This window comes from Cavia porcellus, unplaced genomic scaffold (genome assembly GCF_034190915.1).
Source record: "Cavia porcellus strain 051 isolate PalLab524CR breed Dunkin Hartley unplaced genomic scaffold, mCavPor4.1 scaffold_31, whole genome shotgun sequence".
Lineage (NCBI taxonomy): Eukaryota > Metazoa > Chordata > Mammalia > Rodentia > Caviidae > Cavia > Cavia porcellus.
In genome coordinates this window covers 35720581-35735471 of record NW_026947514.1, presented here as the reverse complement: position 1 = coordinate 35735471, position 14891 = coordinate 35720581, and the positions used below count along the sequence as shown (strand labels likewise).

Here is a 14891-nt window from a genome sequence, read left to right as displayed (position 1 = left end):
TACTGCCTAACAGATTAACCTGCTATATACTCACTAATTCACAACTTCAAAATTTTTCAGTTTACAAAACATGAAATTTCCTCAAGACAATTGTGTAGCCTACACAATTACTTTATAGTTACTGTGGAAAAAGTTACCACCTGTTATAATTTGAGTGTAGCTTGAATGTCTTCCACAGGTTCATCGTGATTAAAGTCTTGGTCCCATAGGTATCACTGCTGAGATAAAGTAGAATTTATGGGTGATGAAACCTAGGGTAGAACACCCTTAGGTCACTGGTATATATGCATGTTTGAGAAAGCCTTCAGAAGAGATTATGTGATCCTAGTCTATCTTTGACTACTTGTTTGGCAGTATAAGCCAATCCGCACATAGGCGTCTCCATCACTGTGTGCAGCTGGGAGCGGTTCTATCAGGATTGATCCTATACAGGCACCATGCCTTTGAACCTCTAAAAAATGTGAGCTAAAAACCACTTTTCTTTGTAGATTAGCTGGTTCAGGTATTAACTTGTGGTAATGCAAAACTAATAATACACCACCCATGTAGTTCATCATGGAGACACTGAAGTCTTTAATTATAATAGTGTTCTAGGGCTCAGTTGGAAGTTTATTTAAAATATTACAAAGTTTATTTAAATTTTTATTTAGAATTAAAATAAGTTTATTTAAAATATACTTTTTCCTATACATATAACCTATGAAGTTAAGTTAACTAGAAATTAACATCACTACTTTTTCATGGAAAGAGTTCACATAAAAGTGAAGTGTGGCACTTTCAATGCTGTCCCCTAGAAAGACAGGTCTTCTAAGTATCAGAGTTCAAAGGCCATTTAAATGGGTAGACATATCATCAAGGTTGCAAGTATTCAGTGGGAGCATTTAGACAGAGACCAGCAGCAATCAGATGGCCTGCTCTATGCTTCTTAGTTTTTCTTCCAAATATTAGATACTAAAAGAAAACTTGTTTCAAAAGATGCTTAGATGTCTTCAATAGTTTCTGAGTTATTTGCAGGAAGCTTTCGTTATATAGAGTTTTGTTTGTGTACACCAGTAAATCCTGATTGTGTTTTATATCAGAATTTATGTTAAACAATCTTTGGTCTGATAAAGTTTTGCTCAGATATCCTTTAGAACACTTGTATTTTTAAAGCATTCTAACTTTCGTCAGAGGACTTTCAGCAGTGTACACAAACTAGGAAAACCCTTGATATCAGACAGATGGAGGGCTTCTTAAACAGTGAATGGAAGCTGAATGTCTTCCTCTCTTCATTTTCTGTTTGATTCTTCAGTAATAAAGCTCAGCTGAGAATATGTCATGTTGGATAAGTCATTTCTGTTTATGTCAGTGTGATACCTCTCTGATGTACTGAATTAGAGCTTTCCCATGACTAAAGGGACCAGAGATAATCATTTAAGAGCTCTGAGGTACTGTTTTGAGAACACAACTCTAGGTGCCTGAATAATGTGTTCCACTGTTGGCACATATAGTGTTAATTGAGATAGTTTAGGTTAGTTGAGATAGTTGCCTTGCTGAGAACCACAGAAATTCCCAGGGAGTTTCATTGAAATACCAAGTTTTTATTTTTCAAATTTGTAGATCCAAACGTATGATTAAGTTAAATGTTTTCCATCACTTCACTGACCAAAGACAGACTGCAATAAAGCTATAGGCTGAAGAGACATCATAGGTTTGCCCTAGAGTTTTTTCCCAAAGGCCCATATTAAAGGCAAGACATTTTTAAGACAAAATTACTAACAGTGAAATCAGAATCTGCCAGTGCACTACATACACAGTAAATGTTTGGCCGTCTATCATTATTCCATCTAATATTTGTATCACTATTTATACTATCTAACCATAAAACAAGTGCTTGTAGGAGGGCCACTATAATTTTAAAATCATCATGCCTCCTTTCTACTGAGAATGGCAAATTTCCTTCAGGCCATTTTGTTGTTGTTATTCAAGAAAAAAAAAAAAAAGAAATTTTATTGTTAGGTTCAAAATGCAGTTGAGGTGAGTGATGGAAAAAAAAAAAAGAAGAACAAAACTCTTCTGTTGTTCCAAATACAACAGATATCCCTATTATAGGAAGTGTTTTGCCAACATATTGAAGACACAGAAAGTGCAGAGTGTTTGAATACCTTGGAGATACTTCTCAAAGTATAGAGCAATAACTTTTTTTTTGAAAGAAAATCTACTGGATAAAACTTAAGTCTGGCCATCACTATTCCATATTTCGTCCCTATTTTTTGATTACCATAGTGTTAAAGGTCATAGTCAAAATTTCTGCGTCGACTTCATAAGGGAGGAAGCCCACAAATTCCTTTGCCAAGTGTTAAGATTCACTGACAAACCACCAACGGGGGTAGATGTCTGAGTCTTTCACTTCCCTGAGAGATTCCTTCAAAATGCAGCTCTCAGATCACTAGCATCTGTTTCTGCTATGTTTTGGAACAGAGGATATGTTAATTCAACCTACCTGTGTATCTGTTTTAGGAAACCACTTTTTCCAGATCTGTACAGTAGTTTGTATTAGAAAACAATGTAGCCAACTGGCCTTTTTAAAAAATTGCATTTTTTTTTTAGTAATAAAAATTCATTACAAGAATGAATGTAGTTGGTAAAGACTAACGTTTGGATTTCACAGCCATGATGGAAATGAAAGCTGAATACTAGGATCAATGTGAGCATCAGTCTTTGTGAAGAATTTGGTTTTGTGTAATCCAGTGAAGCAGTACAAGTTAGACTGCCAATGTTATTTGCCTTCACAGGTCTATAATGACAGATCTATACTACCTCAGTCAAACAGATGGAGCAGGTGATTGGCGGGAAAAAGAAGCCAAAGATCTAACTGAGCTGGTTCAACGGAGAATAACATATCTCCAGGTAAGATTATTAGGTTAAGAAATAAATTTTGAATGAAAACAGAAGGAAAATCATAGTAAAATTAAAAGTAAGAATTACCACATATTTGTCTTGCAAGCCCTTGTTTTTTGATGTTACTCATTTTATGTATTTATGCAGGAATGCAATGTGATGCCTTGCATGGAATACAAAAGTAGCTAAAGCAAGGTCCCTACCTATCTTAGTTACTCTCCTGTTTCTGAGACACAGTACCCAACACGGATGAACATTACACCCCCATGTTTAGTCACCTCTCCAGAGCCCCATGTATGAGCACATGAGGCTTTGGGGGAATCTAGATACAAACCACAAGGCTCCCCTAAGAGAAGCTACTTCTTACACATATGTACACAAAACCTATAATGCAATTATGGATGTGCTACATTTTTCATAGAAGAAAAATGAAATGCTTATTGGATTTTTGAGAAGGAAACATCAGAGGTGATTTTATAAAGGATATGTTACTTGAATTGAACGGCAAACAATAGTAAGGTAGAATTTGGAAATATATAAATAAAGGAAAAGAACAGACCAGTTGGAAAATTATGGTGTGAGCAGTGAGTAAGTAGCCCGTAGCCTGGAAAAAAAATTGTATAGGACCCCAAATGAGAAACAAAGTAATTCAATTTGTCTAAATGTTTAGGTTGTTGGAAAAAGAAGGATGGAAAAGAAGCTAGAAAAGTAGATTTAGAAGCAGATTGCAGGGGTTAAGCTTTATGGCATATATCCAATAAGTGCGTCACAAAAATTTTCGTTTTGTAAACGTTACGATATCAAATAGGAAATTTAAATTTTGTATTCTAGCTCTTTCTAACGTGTATATGTTGTCTTACCTATTTGTAGGGAAGGAATCCTATGTTTGAATTTTGTTTTCTGTTCAATGTATTATAAGCATTTTCTGTATTTTAAATTAGTACATGTTTGCAGTACATAATGTTTACATTCCTTTTCCCTTTCCTCCTTGTCTCTCCCCCTATATCTTGATTCCTTCCTATGTGAGTATCTGCCTACTTCTTATTATCTTTCAGTTTGCTCTTTATAGTTTGGGTTTCTCATATAAGAGAAACCATGCAATATTTAAGCTTGTGTGCCAGATTTATTTTCACTTAACATGCTCTCATGATGCATCCATTTTTCTACAGTTGACTCAAGTTTATCTTTATGGCACAGTAGCTTTTGAAAGGTTTTTATATGTAAGAGTGACATGGTAACAGTAGTGCTTTATTTCATATTAATCTGAAAGTAGAATTTTGGTTGAATTATACAGTTAGTACAGTTAGACTAGAGGCACAGAGATCATTTAAAATAAGAGAACCGTAGTGCAGATGGGAAGTATTAAGAAATGTAATAGTTTACAGTGGAAGTGAAGAAACAGAATTTAAGAGATTGTGGAAATGGAATTGATAAACAAGCCTTTGCAAATATGTGAAAGAGTTGAGATGGCTGGTAACAGGAGTATCGTTAACTAACAAACAACTGAGAAAACTGTCTTCTGGGGGAAACAGTGAATTCACAGAATTCTTCAGAACTAAAAAATGATTAAAATTGAATGACATGAAGTATCCTTTTCTAATGCTATTGATGGCATAGTTTCTGTTTCTAGTCACTCGGCTTTCCTTTTAAAATTAAAAGCAAAATGGCAGCCAGGTGACATGCTTTGGTATATTTTAAGGTGCAGATTTTCCTACATATAAGTAGTAAAAGAAAAAACTCAATGTTTATAAAGATCATTAAAAACCAATTTGATCTTTGCATGTTTTCTTGGTCTCATACTTCCATGACCATTCATCAGAGGAGTCTGCAGAATGAGAAGAGGTAATTGGGAAAAAGTAATTGTCTCCTGTCAACTAGGTCCTCATTTAGTGAACTTAAAAACAGCTGGTATTGGAGAACCGTCAGCTTTCTTTAAAATGGAAATAATGATTTCTGAGCTTCTTCCATTTCCACATTGTCATATTTTTACCCATTATATGTAAACTATGATCTGGTCATACATAGTTCAGCATCCTGCACCAACAAGCAGCTGCCACTTCTTTAGGTTTATTTCTTTCTGTGTCTCTTCCTCTCTGTCTGTATCTGTTTTGCTCTGTCTCTCTGTTTCTTTTTCTCTCCTTATTTTTAAGCAGCTAAGTCTTTCACCTATAATATTAATTTGATCTTCTATATCCTGATTTATGTTATATTTTAGAAAATTTCACTTATAATTCATATTAATGGTTTAAAATTACAATGACTTTTTTTTAATCCTTTAAACTATATCAAAACAACATTTTACTTGGACTTTACCTTAAACTTCAAATACTGTAATTTAACAAATTCTTTTATGCTTTTTCTTCAATTGAAAAGCATAAAAGAAGGTCAAAGAGGACATCTGCTCCTGGGTAGAGTTTTTTTTTTTGTCTTTTTGAGACAGGGTCTCGTTGTGTAGTTTAGGTTGGCCTTGAGCTCACTTTGTAGCCTAGGCTGGTCTCGAACTCACTTCAATCCTCCTGCCTCAGCCTCCCAAGTGCTGGGATTACAGGCGTGAGCCACTACTCCCAGCTGTCCTAGGTAGACTTTTAATATTCAAGGAGTTGCAGAAAAGCTCAGTAGGAACCCTATATTTCAGAATATTATTTTTCTTTCATTAAGTATGGTGGGTTTTCATCATTTAAATATTTTATTATATTTTTGATAAATAATTTGTGTAATTTTGTAACTTTCAGTGATGGATTTGGAAACTACTGATTAGGTATTTGAAAACATTTTCAGATTTTAAAAAAATTTTATTTTTTTATTAGTACATGTTTGTAATATTTAATAATTAAATTCCTCATGGAGAATTGTTACCTGTGCATAATACATGTTCTTTTTTATCACTTTCCCTTCTCCTCCTTCTCCCCTTCTCTGCAAAAGATCTACTTCTCTATTTCCTATTACTTGTCTTTTATCTTGCTCTTTTTTTATATTTTGGGTTTCTTCATATAAGAAAACATGATATTTAAGCTTGTGTGTCAGATTTGGAATTAACCTAACCAAGAAAGTAAAAAACTTCTACAACAAAAACTGTAGTACTCTCTCTTAAAAAGAAGGTTGAAGAGGACATCAGGAAATGGAAAGATGTCCCTTACTCCTGGATAGGCAGAACCAATGTCAAAAATAGTCCTACTTCCAAAACAGATATGCAGATTCAAAGTCCCAATCAAAATACAAATAGCATTCCTCACAGAACTAGAGAAAACTATTAAGCTCATATGAATTTAGAAGAGTCTCAAACTAGCAAAAGCATATCCAGGGCAACAAGAGCAAAGCATGAGGCATTGTCACAATCCTGGATTTCAAGTTATAAGTTATATTGATAAAATAGCATGGTGCTAGCATAAAAACTGGCTTGTGCATCAGTGAAACAGAATAGAGGATGCAGAAACAACCATGGACATATTCAACTATCTGATCTTTGACAAAGCAGATAGAAACATAGGCTAGAGAAAAGATTGCCTCTACTTGGTTTATAATAGTACTAATTAAATTTATTACCAGCTCTGATTAGCAACAATAAGCAATTAAATGCTGATTTTTCAGTGTGTAGTGCAAAAAGAATCAATAGAACAACAAATAGTAATCCGTAACAGGTTTCATTTTTAAGCTTTCTTTCCGCAATTTTCCAGTTCTTTAAGCTGAGGCAATATAATTTTTCAGGAAAGTCATACAGGTCAGCTTTAAGATGAAATTTGACCTTAGTTTTAGGTTTCCATTTAGCCTGAGTCTTAGTTTTACTTGGGAGGAGCAGTTATGTAGAGAAATATGAAAATATTTTGGGCAACTTTTTCTTTTTGTTGCCAGGGATTGAACTCATGACTTCACACTTGCCAGGCTGGTGCTTGCACCACTGAACTAAATCCCGGCTGGGCAACTAAACTTTAATAGGACAAAATACAAAGTTCTCTATAAAGTTGAAGCCCTTTATCACTTGTATAGCAGAGTTGAAGCCCTCTATAGCTTGGTTTGCAAATATTAAAATGATTAATCTTATTGCTAACAATGCCAGATATGGTATTTGAGTCAAGCAGAAATATCAACTAAATCTCCTAATTTCATAATCTTTATGTGTTTATTTAACAAATTCTTTACCTGTAATGTACCTAATGTGTATATAACATAGAATTGTTCTAAATTTTGTGCTAGTCATTATTCTTCTGTTACATAAATCATAATAGGTTAAATGCTGTTGTGTTTTTTTTATCTTTTACTACATTTTCTTTCTTTTTTTCCTCTTTTGTCAGTGCCAGGGATCAAATCCTGGGCCTACTTAGTTAATGCTAAATAAGCAGCCGCTCTACCACTGAACCATATTGCCAGCTCTGTGAGTTGTCTTTTTCTGATATTAACCATTAGGCTCATTGTTAAAACTGCATTTTGCTATATTTTCATTATGAGTCCACACTTTGCCCTGCATAAATCATTTTTTGAGTATTTTACATGAAAGAAATGTAAAATGTAACAAATTGCGTGTGTGTGTGCATACATGTGTGCACAATTGCTGCTGTATGAGTTTTGTTTTTAGTTTAGTTTTTTGTTGTTGTTTGGGTTTTGAATAGCATTTAGATTACTAGAAATTTTCCTTTTTTCAGAGAGAAAATTAAAAGATTTGAAATAATTCACTTTTTAAATGAGGATAGAAATTTGTTTTCTCTCCAAAAATAAGTCTTACTGGAGAAATAGAAAATTAATTTTCTCCTCTATGGATTTTCTTGACTGGGAATGATGTTTTAGAATTTAATAGGGCCAGATGACATAAGGCATATGTTATGGAAGGTATTAAACATATATTTAAGCTTATAGAGAAACTTTCTAGTTATTTCTGACCCTGTTCTTCTTTGATAGGAGTAATGCTTTAAAATCATTTTAATGCCAGAATATAGCTTGAATTTCATTTATCTACTGGTCTGCTGACTATGTGATTAAATCAATCACTGGATATTCTCAAAAGTGTGTTTTACCAAGTGATATTTAGATAACTGAGGTATTTTTCTTTTATTCCAGCACTATTTATTTTATTTATTTTTTAAAAATTTTACTGGTAGGTTTAAGATATATATAATGGTCACATTCATCATAGGAAATTTGTGCCTATACGTGGTACATCTTGATTCTTTTTTCTCTAATCCTTGCCCCTCTTGTATCTGAAGTATTTCTGCCTATGCAAGGTAAAACCAGTGGTGGTGATATCTGCAACACATTAGAAAAAGTCATCACTTTAACTACCGTGAGATAGTATTAAGTATTTAAAGCTGGAGTGTGAAGAAACTTTTAAAGCTTTTTGTTTGAAACAAGTTGTTAGTTTGAGATAAGACCAAGTAGAGAAAAGCAGGCAATTTCTCAGAAATAAGACTTAAATAGTATATTGAGAAAGAGAATGTTTTCTGAGATAAAACCACTTACATTAAATGTTTAACTAAACTAAGAAGAAGAATTAATACTTGGGTATGGTAGCAGAAATAGTTTCCCTAAATCAAAGATAGCTTTGCTTTAACTAAAAGTAAAGCAAGATAATCACCAAGATCAAAGGTGATGATAGGAAGTAAAGATAATGTATTGAATGTAGTTTTCTAGTTTTATGAAAACTCACTGCATCTTGAATTCTTACAGACTTTACAGAGCCTTTGCATGTGGGAACCTGTGTCTGATTCAGTGGTTTATCAGATCCTTCATTCCTGAAGAACTGTGTTTGGGTGTTCTGAACATTTGATGTATTGCTAAGGGTAAAGTGGGGAAGCAGTGTGGTATCTGCCTTTGGGAAGTTCAAAAGATAGTAACATTTTTAATCTGACTTGTCTTCAAATGTATGCTCTACAGGACATGTACTTGTGTACACACACTTCACACTTCTAAAAATTCCTTTTCTTTGTTTTGATGTTTGTATTTCTGACTGCTTGGATTTTCCTATTATTTCCCATACCTTAGTGTTCTTCCCCAAATTAGTATAAGTTTTTCTGCTAGACTCTTAGATCACTCCTTGTATCATCGGGGTTTACTAGAGAAACAGATATAACACAAGATATACAAGATTCGCTTACGATGGTCAGCCACAGAGTTGGATAAGGAAGCATGCAGAGGGTGTCTGCATGCTGGAGGCCATAGAGTCCAGGCCAAGATACAGAGCTCAGTGCAGTCTCCTGGGCAAGTCTGTGTCAGGAGGCCAATGCATCTGCAGCTGAACGCTGAAAAAGATAGAATGCAAGGCTTGAGGAGTCCAAGTCAGAGGGAATAATGGCTTGCACCAGAAGCTAGGAGGCAACCTCTAAGCAGAAGGCAAAGATTGGTGTTCCTCTGAACAGCCATCAGTCCTGCCTCATTTGCCTTTTATTGTAAGCAGACAACTCCCCTCTCATGGATGGAGCACTCACCATCTGTGTGTCCTCCTCTTACATAGGCTGAAGATGTTTCCAAGAACGAACTCTGGCCCCCAGCTGGATCACTTGGTTAAATTTCTGACATATATCAAGCATTACACTTCCTTTAAAAGATGTTTATGCAAACTTTAATGAATATGAAAGTAAGAGACTTACTGAATCCTTTTGTAACCATTACCCATATTTAGTGTTAGTTTTGTTTCAATGTCTTGCTATCTCCAGGATTATTTTAAAACAAATTTCAGATATTTTATAATTTTGTTAAATATTTAAGTATGAATATACCATTTGAAACTGTAGCCACATACTGTAATACTCAAGTATTATCATTCTTTAATATTAAACAAGTAATCATTAATCAAATTTCCTTTCCTGCCAAAAACATTTTTATGTGTCATTTAAAAATGATTATAATCACATGAGTAAATTTATTTTAAGTTTTATATATTTTTTTACTTTTCGGAATGGAATTATAAAGGAGACGTTTTCAGAAGAAATACTAGTATTACCTGATTAAAAAAATAAATCTGCTGAAGAATAATTTAGAAGAATGACAGATACAGAAACTAAAAGTAAAATTGGGTGAGAATAAAATAAAAAGGCTGAACCAATGGAACTATGAAGTAAAGAAGAAATATATATCATTTCAAGTGAAGGATAAATATCAGAGCCAGGTAATTTTACTCTACTAAAATTTTAAGTTTTTTTTGTTTTGCCATGTAAAGGATGAAACCAAGGGCCTTCTGCATGCAAGGCAGGTGCTCTTCCACTCAGATATATCCCCTGCCCCATATTTACAACTTAGTTGAATTTCTCCAGCAAGCGATTTTCACTTTTCTTGAATATTTCTTATTCTTTGTTAAAGCACACAAATACTTTTGGAACATATTTTAATGTAATTATTGCTTATTGTCTTTGTTTCATACATATTGAAGTTATGAATTATGTTTACTGGCCTTCATACAAAAGTGGTAGAACCTTTAGGTACTTGTATTTGTTATGTAATTTGCATCAAGAACCTGGAGGAGAAGGTACTGATCATACCTTATGCGTTCTCTCTCTCTCTCTCTCTCTCTCTCTCTCTCTCTCTCTCTCTCTCTCCCTTTCCCACTTTTTCTTGGTTTCTTTTTTTTTTTAATTTCTTTTGTTTTTGACAAGCTCTCACTGTATAGCCCAGGCTGTCCTTGCACTCACTATGTAGTCCAGCATGGCCTGAAATTCATAGTGATCCCCCTGCCTCTACCCTCCCCAGTACTCGATTACAGGTGTGTGCCACCATGCCCAGCTTCTCCTGTTAACCGAGTGCTTTTGATGTTAATAGTTGCTCTTCCAAACAGAAATAATTACATTAGACTATTCCATAGAGTTGATATTTAGTTAATGAATAAATGGTGATCACTTCAAAACCAGAATTAAGTCTGGAATATTAACACTGTGAGAACTGGTATGTGATGGTACTCTTTGGCTCTTTGCTGTATTCCTAACCCTGTAACAGTGGTGACATATTTATATGTACATAAATTGTTTGAATGAATCAATGTAAAATATGAGCCCAAATTGCCAGCAAAAAGGAATCTAAAACAAAAGAAAAATATAATTAGGTGCTTAACATAAATATAAAGACTTACTGATGACTTAAAACTTCAAAGTAGTATCTTCATTGTTTTACAATTGCTTTTTTTCCCTTTGGTAGAATATTTTAGATATAATTAACATAACAATAAATATAAGTATTTAGACTATAAGTTGGTAAGTTCTATCAAATAGTATAAAACAACCCAATTAGTGTACATATCTGTCACTGAGCGTTTTTCTCATGCCCCTTTGTGTTCTCTCCATCTGTTCTCTGGCCCAGCAAAAATATGCTTTCTATCATTACCAATTACTTTGTATTTTATAGAATTTTACAAAAATGGAGTTATATAATACATACTTTTTGCCTAGCTTCTTGTATTCAGGAAAATTGTACCACAGTTTATTTTTTCATTTGTATTTTGATGGACATGTAGTTGTTTTCACCATAGTGTCATTATGGTTAAACTTTTATGAACATTCACATCTAAGTGTTTACATGGGTGTGTGCTTTTATTTCTTTTGAATAAATACCTACAAGTAGAATGGCTAGGTCATAAAATTTTTGAGATAGTTATGCCTTTTATATTCTCCCAAATCCTCACTAATACTTGGGACAGTGAATCTTTTTAATGTTAGCCATATATTGTGTGAACATCAACTGTTGTTGAATCTCAATCTCTCTCTCTGTCTCTGTCTGTCTGTCTGTCTGTCTGTCTGGCTAGCTCTCTCTCTCTCTCTCTCTCTCTCTCTCTCTCTCTCTCCCTTTCTCTCTATCTCTTTCTGACAGTCTTGCTAAATTCCCTGACTGGGCTCAAACTGACAGTTCTTCTTACCTTCTCAAAGTGCTGGATTATAGTCCTGTGCCATTACTCCTAGTTTTGTTTGGAAACTAGATAATTGTTTTCTGATGTTCTCTTTGTATTCTAGATATGAGCCCTTTGTATTATGAATGGTTTGGAAGTCTTTTCTTCCAGCCTGTAGCTTGCCTATTTATTTTATTTTATTTTATTTTACCTATTTGTCTTTTTGAGACAGGGTCTCACTATGCAATTAAGGCTGGCTGTGCACTCACTCACTTTGTAGCCCAGGCTGGTCTCGAACTCACAATGATCCTCCTTCATCAGCCTCCCAAGTGCTGGGCTTACAGGCATATGCCACCACTCCTGGCCATATTAACAGTGTCAATTGAAGAATGTCAGTTTTTAAACTGATGAAATCTAATTTTAAAATTTGTTTGTGTAGTTTGTGCATTTGTGTCATATTGATAAAATTTTTGCCAAGTCCAAAGTGACTAGATTTTTTTTCTTGTTTTCTTGTAGGAATTTTATCATTTAGTACTTATATTTAGGTCTGTGATCCATTTTGAGCTTGATACAAGGTTCAGATTCATTTTTTTGCTCATAGATATCTAAGTGGTCCAGAATCATTTGTTTAATGGATGTCCTTTCATGTCTTTTCTTTCACCAGTACTACACTGTCTTGGTTATGGTAGCTTTGTAGTAAGTGATAAAGGCAAGAAGTGTGATTTCTTCAATAGAGTTTATTCCTTTTCAAAATTTTAACTTTGAATTTTTTATTTTTTCTGTTTTGGAGAAGGTTGTTTGGCCTTTGTTCTTTTGACAGGGTCTTGCTCTAGAGTCTAGGCCGTCCTTGAACTTGTTATGCAGCTCAGACTGGTTTTGAACTTGTGATTCTCTTGTCTCAGCTTCCCAAGTCCTGGGGTTATAGTTGTGTGCCACTGTGCCTAGCTCATTTATATTTTAGAATCAACTTGTCTGAGTGTTTTGAGTACCTAAAAATAAACTTGATTTTCGTATTTTGATCTTCTGTCACTTTTCCAAAGTCATTTATTACTTCTAGTAGTATTCTTGTAATTTTTATACAGGATATCATGACATCTGCAAATAAATACCATTTCCATTCCTGATGCCTTTGGTACTAATCTTGTTACAGTCGTTAATCTTAAGTAGCATAGTTCGCTGACACTAACCACAATTTTAGTTTTTAATTCATTTATAATCATTGCCAAATCTAAATTTCAGATTTTAGGTTTTCTTTTTAGTGGGGGTGGGTGAAAGAGGTTGAGACAGGGTCTCACTATGCAGTTCAGGCTGGCTTTGAACTTACTATGTGAACGAGGCTACCCTCAAACTCAAGCCTCAGCCTCCCTAGTACTATAAGTATGATGTACCATGGTACCTCCCTAGTAATGTAAGTATGATGTACCATCATCCTTGGCTGAGATTCTGACACTGTACTCAATATTACTCTGTCAGCCTTTTGTCATTTTTAAGTTTACATAATTTGATCCTGTCATCTGCAGTAAGAGGCTTTTACAATATTATTTTTCATTAGAAGAATATATGAGAATGCGTATGAGGTGCTTAGTATGTATGACCTAGACATAAGGCAACTAAAGGCATTTTAGTTGCTACTCCATAACTCATTTAATCATGGAAGGTACAATACTTACTAAAAGTTTTACTTTTATCTTTCTTTCTTCTCTCCACTCTGTTTAAGTTGGGTATACATACTGGATTCATGCATCTGCATAATGTATTTGGCCATTTTCATCCCACCTCCTTCCCTGCCTACCCAAACCCCCTAGTTTCACATTTTTAGGTGGAGTTCAGTTTATATATTTTATTCATATCCACCCTCACCCCATTTCCCATCCTTATACTGCATTCCTCTTAATCCCTTCTTCTTGTCTAAAAGTAGTCTCCCTTCTACTTTCTTGTCACTTTTTAAAATTCCACATATTGGGGAGAACATGAGATATTTGTCTTTCTGAGGCTGGCTTATTTTACTCAATATGATGGTCTCCACATCATCCATTTTCTTGCAAATGGATAATATATACATATGTGTATACATACAGTTTATTTATCTGCTAATGGCATCTAGGCTAGTTCTGTATTGTGTCTATTATGAATTGTGCCACAATAAACATGGGTGTGGAGCTATCTCTATAATATACTGACTGTTTTGGGTATATACCAAGGAGTGATTTAGATGGATCATGTGGTAGCTCTAATTTTAGTTTTCTGAGAAACCTCCATACTGATTTCCATAGTGGCTATACTAATTTACATTTCTACCAGACATGTAGAACAGTACCTGTGTCCCTCATCCTCATCATCACACACAAAATTTTTGTATTCCAAATGGTAAACATTTTTGACTAGGGGAGATGGAATCTCAGTGTAGTTTTGATCTTCCTGTCTCTACAGCTATCTCCTGAGACTCTCTGACACCCAGTCACTTCAGTAAAGTGATCATAGAGACCCTGAAGTGTGGACGTTCTATGACTTCTAGTTCCCTGCAGTAGCTCAGACTTAGGCAATGGTTCCTGATTATATAATTCTTCTATATGGTGGGTACTGCAGTGGATTTCCTCTCTACAACTAGCTTGTGAGTCCTGGTGACTGTAGACCATAACTGAATAGCCTCTTTGACTGCTCCTTTGTCTAATTTGGTAACAGTGCTTCTTTTGTTTTGACACTGTATTTGCTTAGCAAAGACAGAATACAGACTGAGAATGTAAAATAAATCATAAGTATAGGTCAGTGATAACCTTAAAGTCATATAACAGCTTTACAAGGTACATATATTTGTAGTCAACTAAACTATACAAATGTGCTCTGGCCCTAGAAAATAGACATAATGGTTCTTGCTAATAGATTATAATATTACAGAAGCACTTTGAATGTGTTGGAATGCTTGAGTGCTTATATATGCCATTGTAAATTTGACATCTGAATCTAAATTGTTGACTGATAGATATCAGAGGTTGGTAGTGTATATCACTTGCATAGGTCACATCCTTTCAAAAACCCAACAGTGAACAGTTTGCCCTAATTCTTCTTCCCTATAGAAAATTGATTATATTGGTGTTACATTCATTATATTGGTGTTACAACTGATTTAAGATTTAGAAAATTGATTATATTGGTGTTGCATTCATTATATTGGTGTTACAACTGATTTAAGATTTGGGTCAATCATACTATAATC

The 14891-nt window shown here is 34.3% G+C and overlaps 1 protein-coding gene across 8 annotated transcripts in view; it reads left to right on the top strand.

Moving 5' to 3' along the window:
• Fut8 (fucosyltransferase 8) overlaps positions 1 to 14891 on the top strand; it is a 409437-nt gene that overhangs the window by 298356 nt on the left and 96190 nt on the right. For all 8 annotated transcript variants that reach the window (XM_063240896.1, XM_063240899.1, XM_063240894.1 and 5 more), the window contains one exon: positions 2775 to 2889. In XM_063240896.1, the coding sequence (XP_063096966.1) occupies positions 2775 to 2889 (115 nt within the window). The remainder of the gene's footprint in view (positions 1 to 2774; positions 2890 to 14891) is intronic.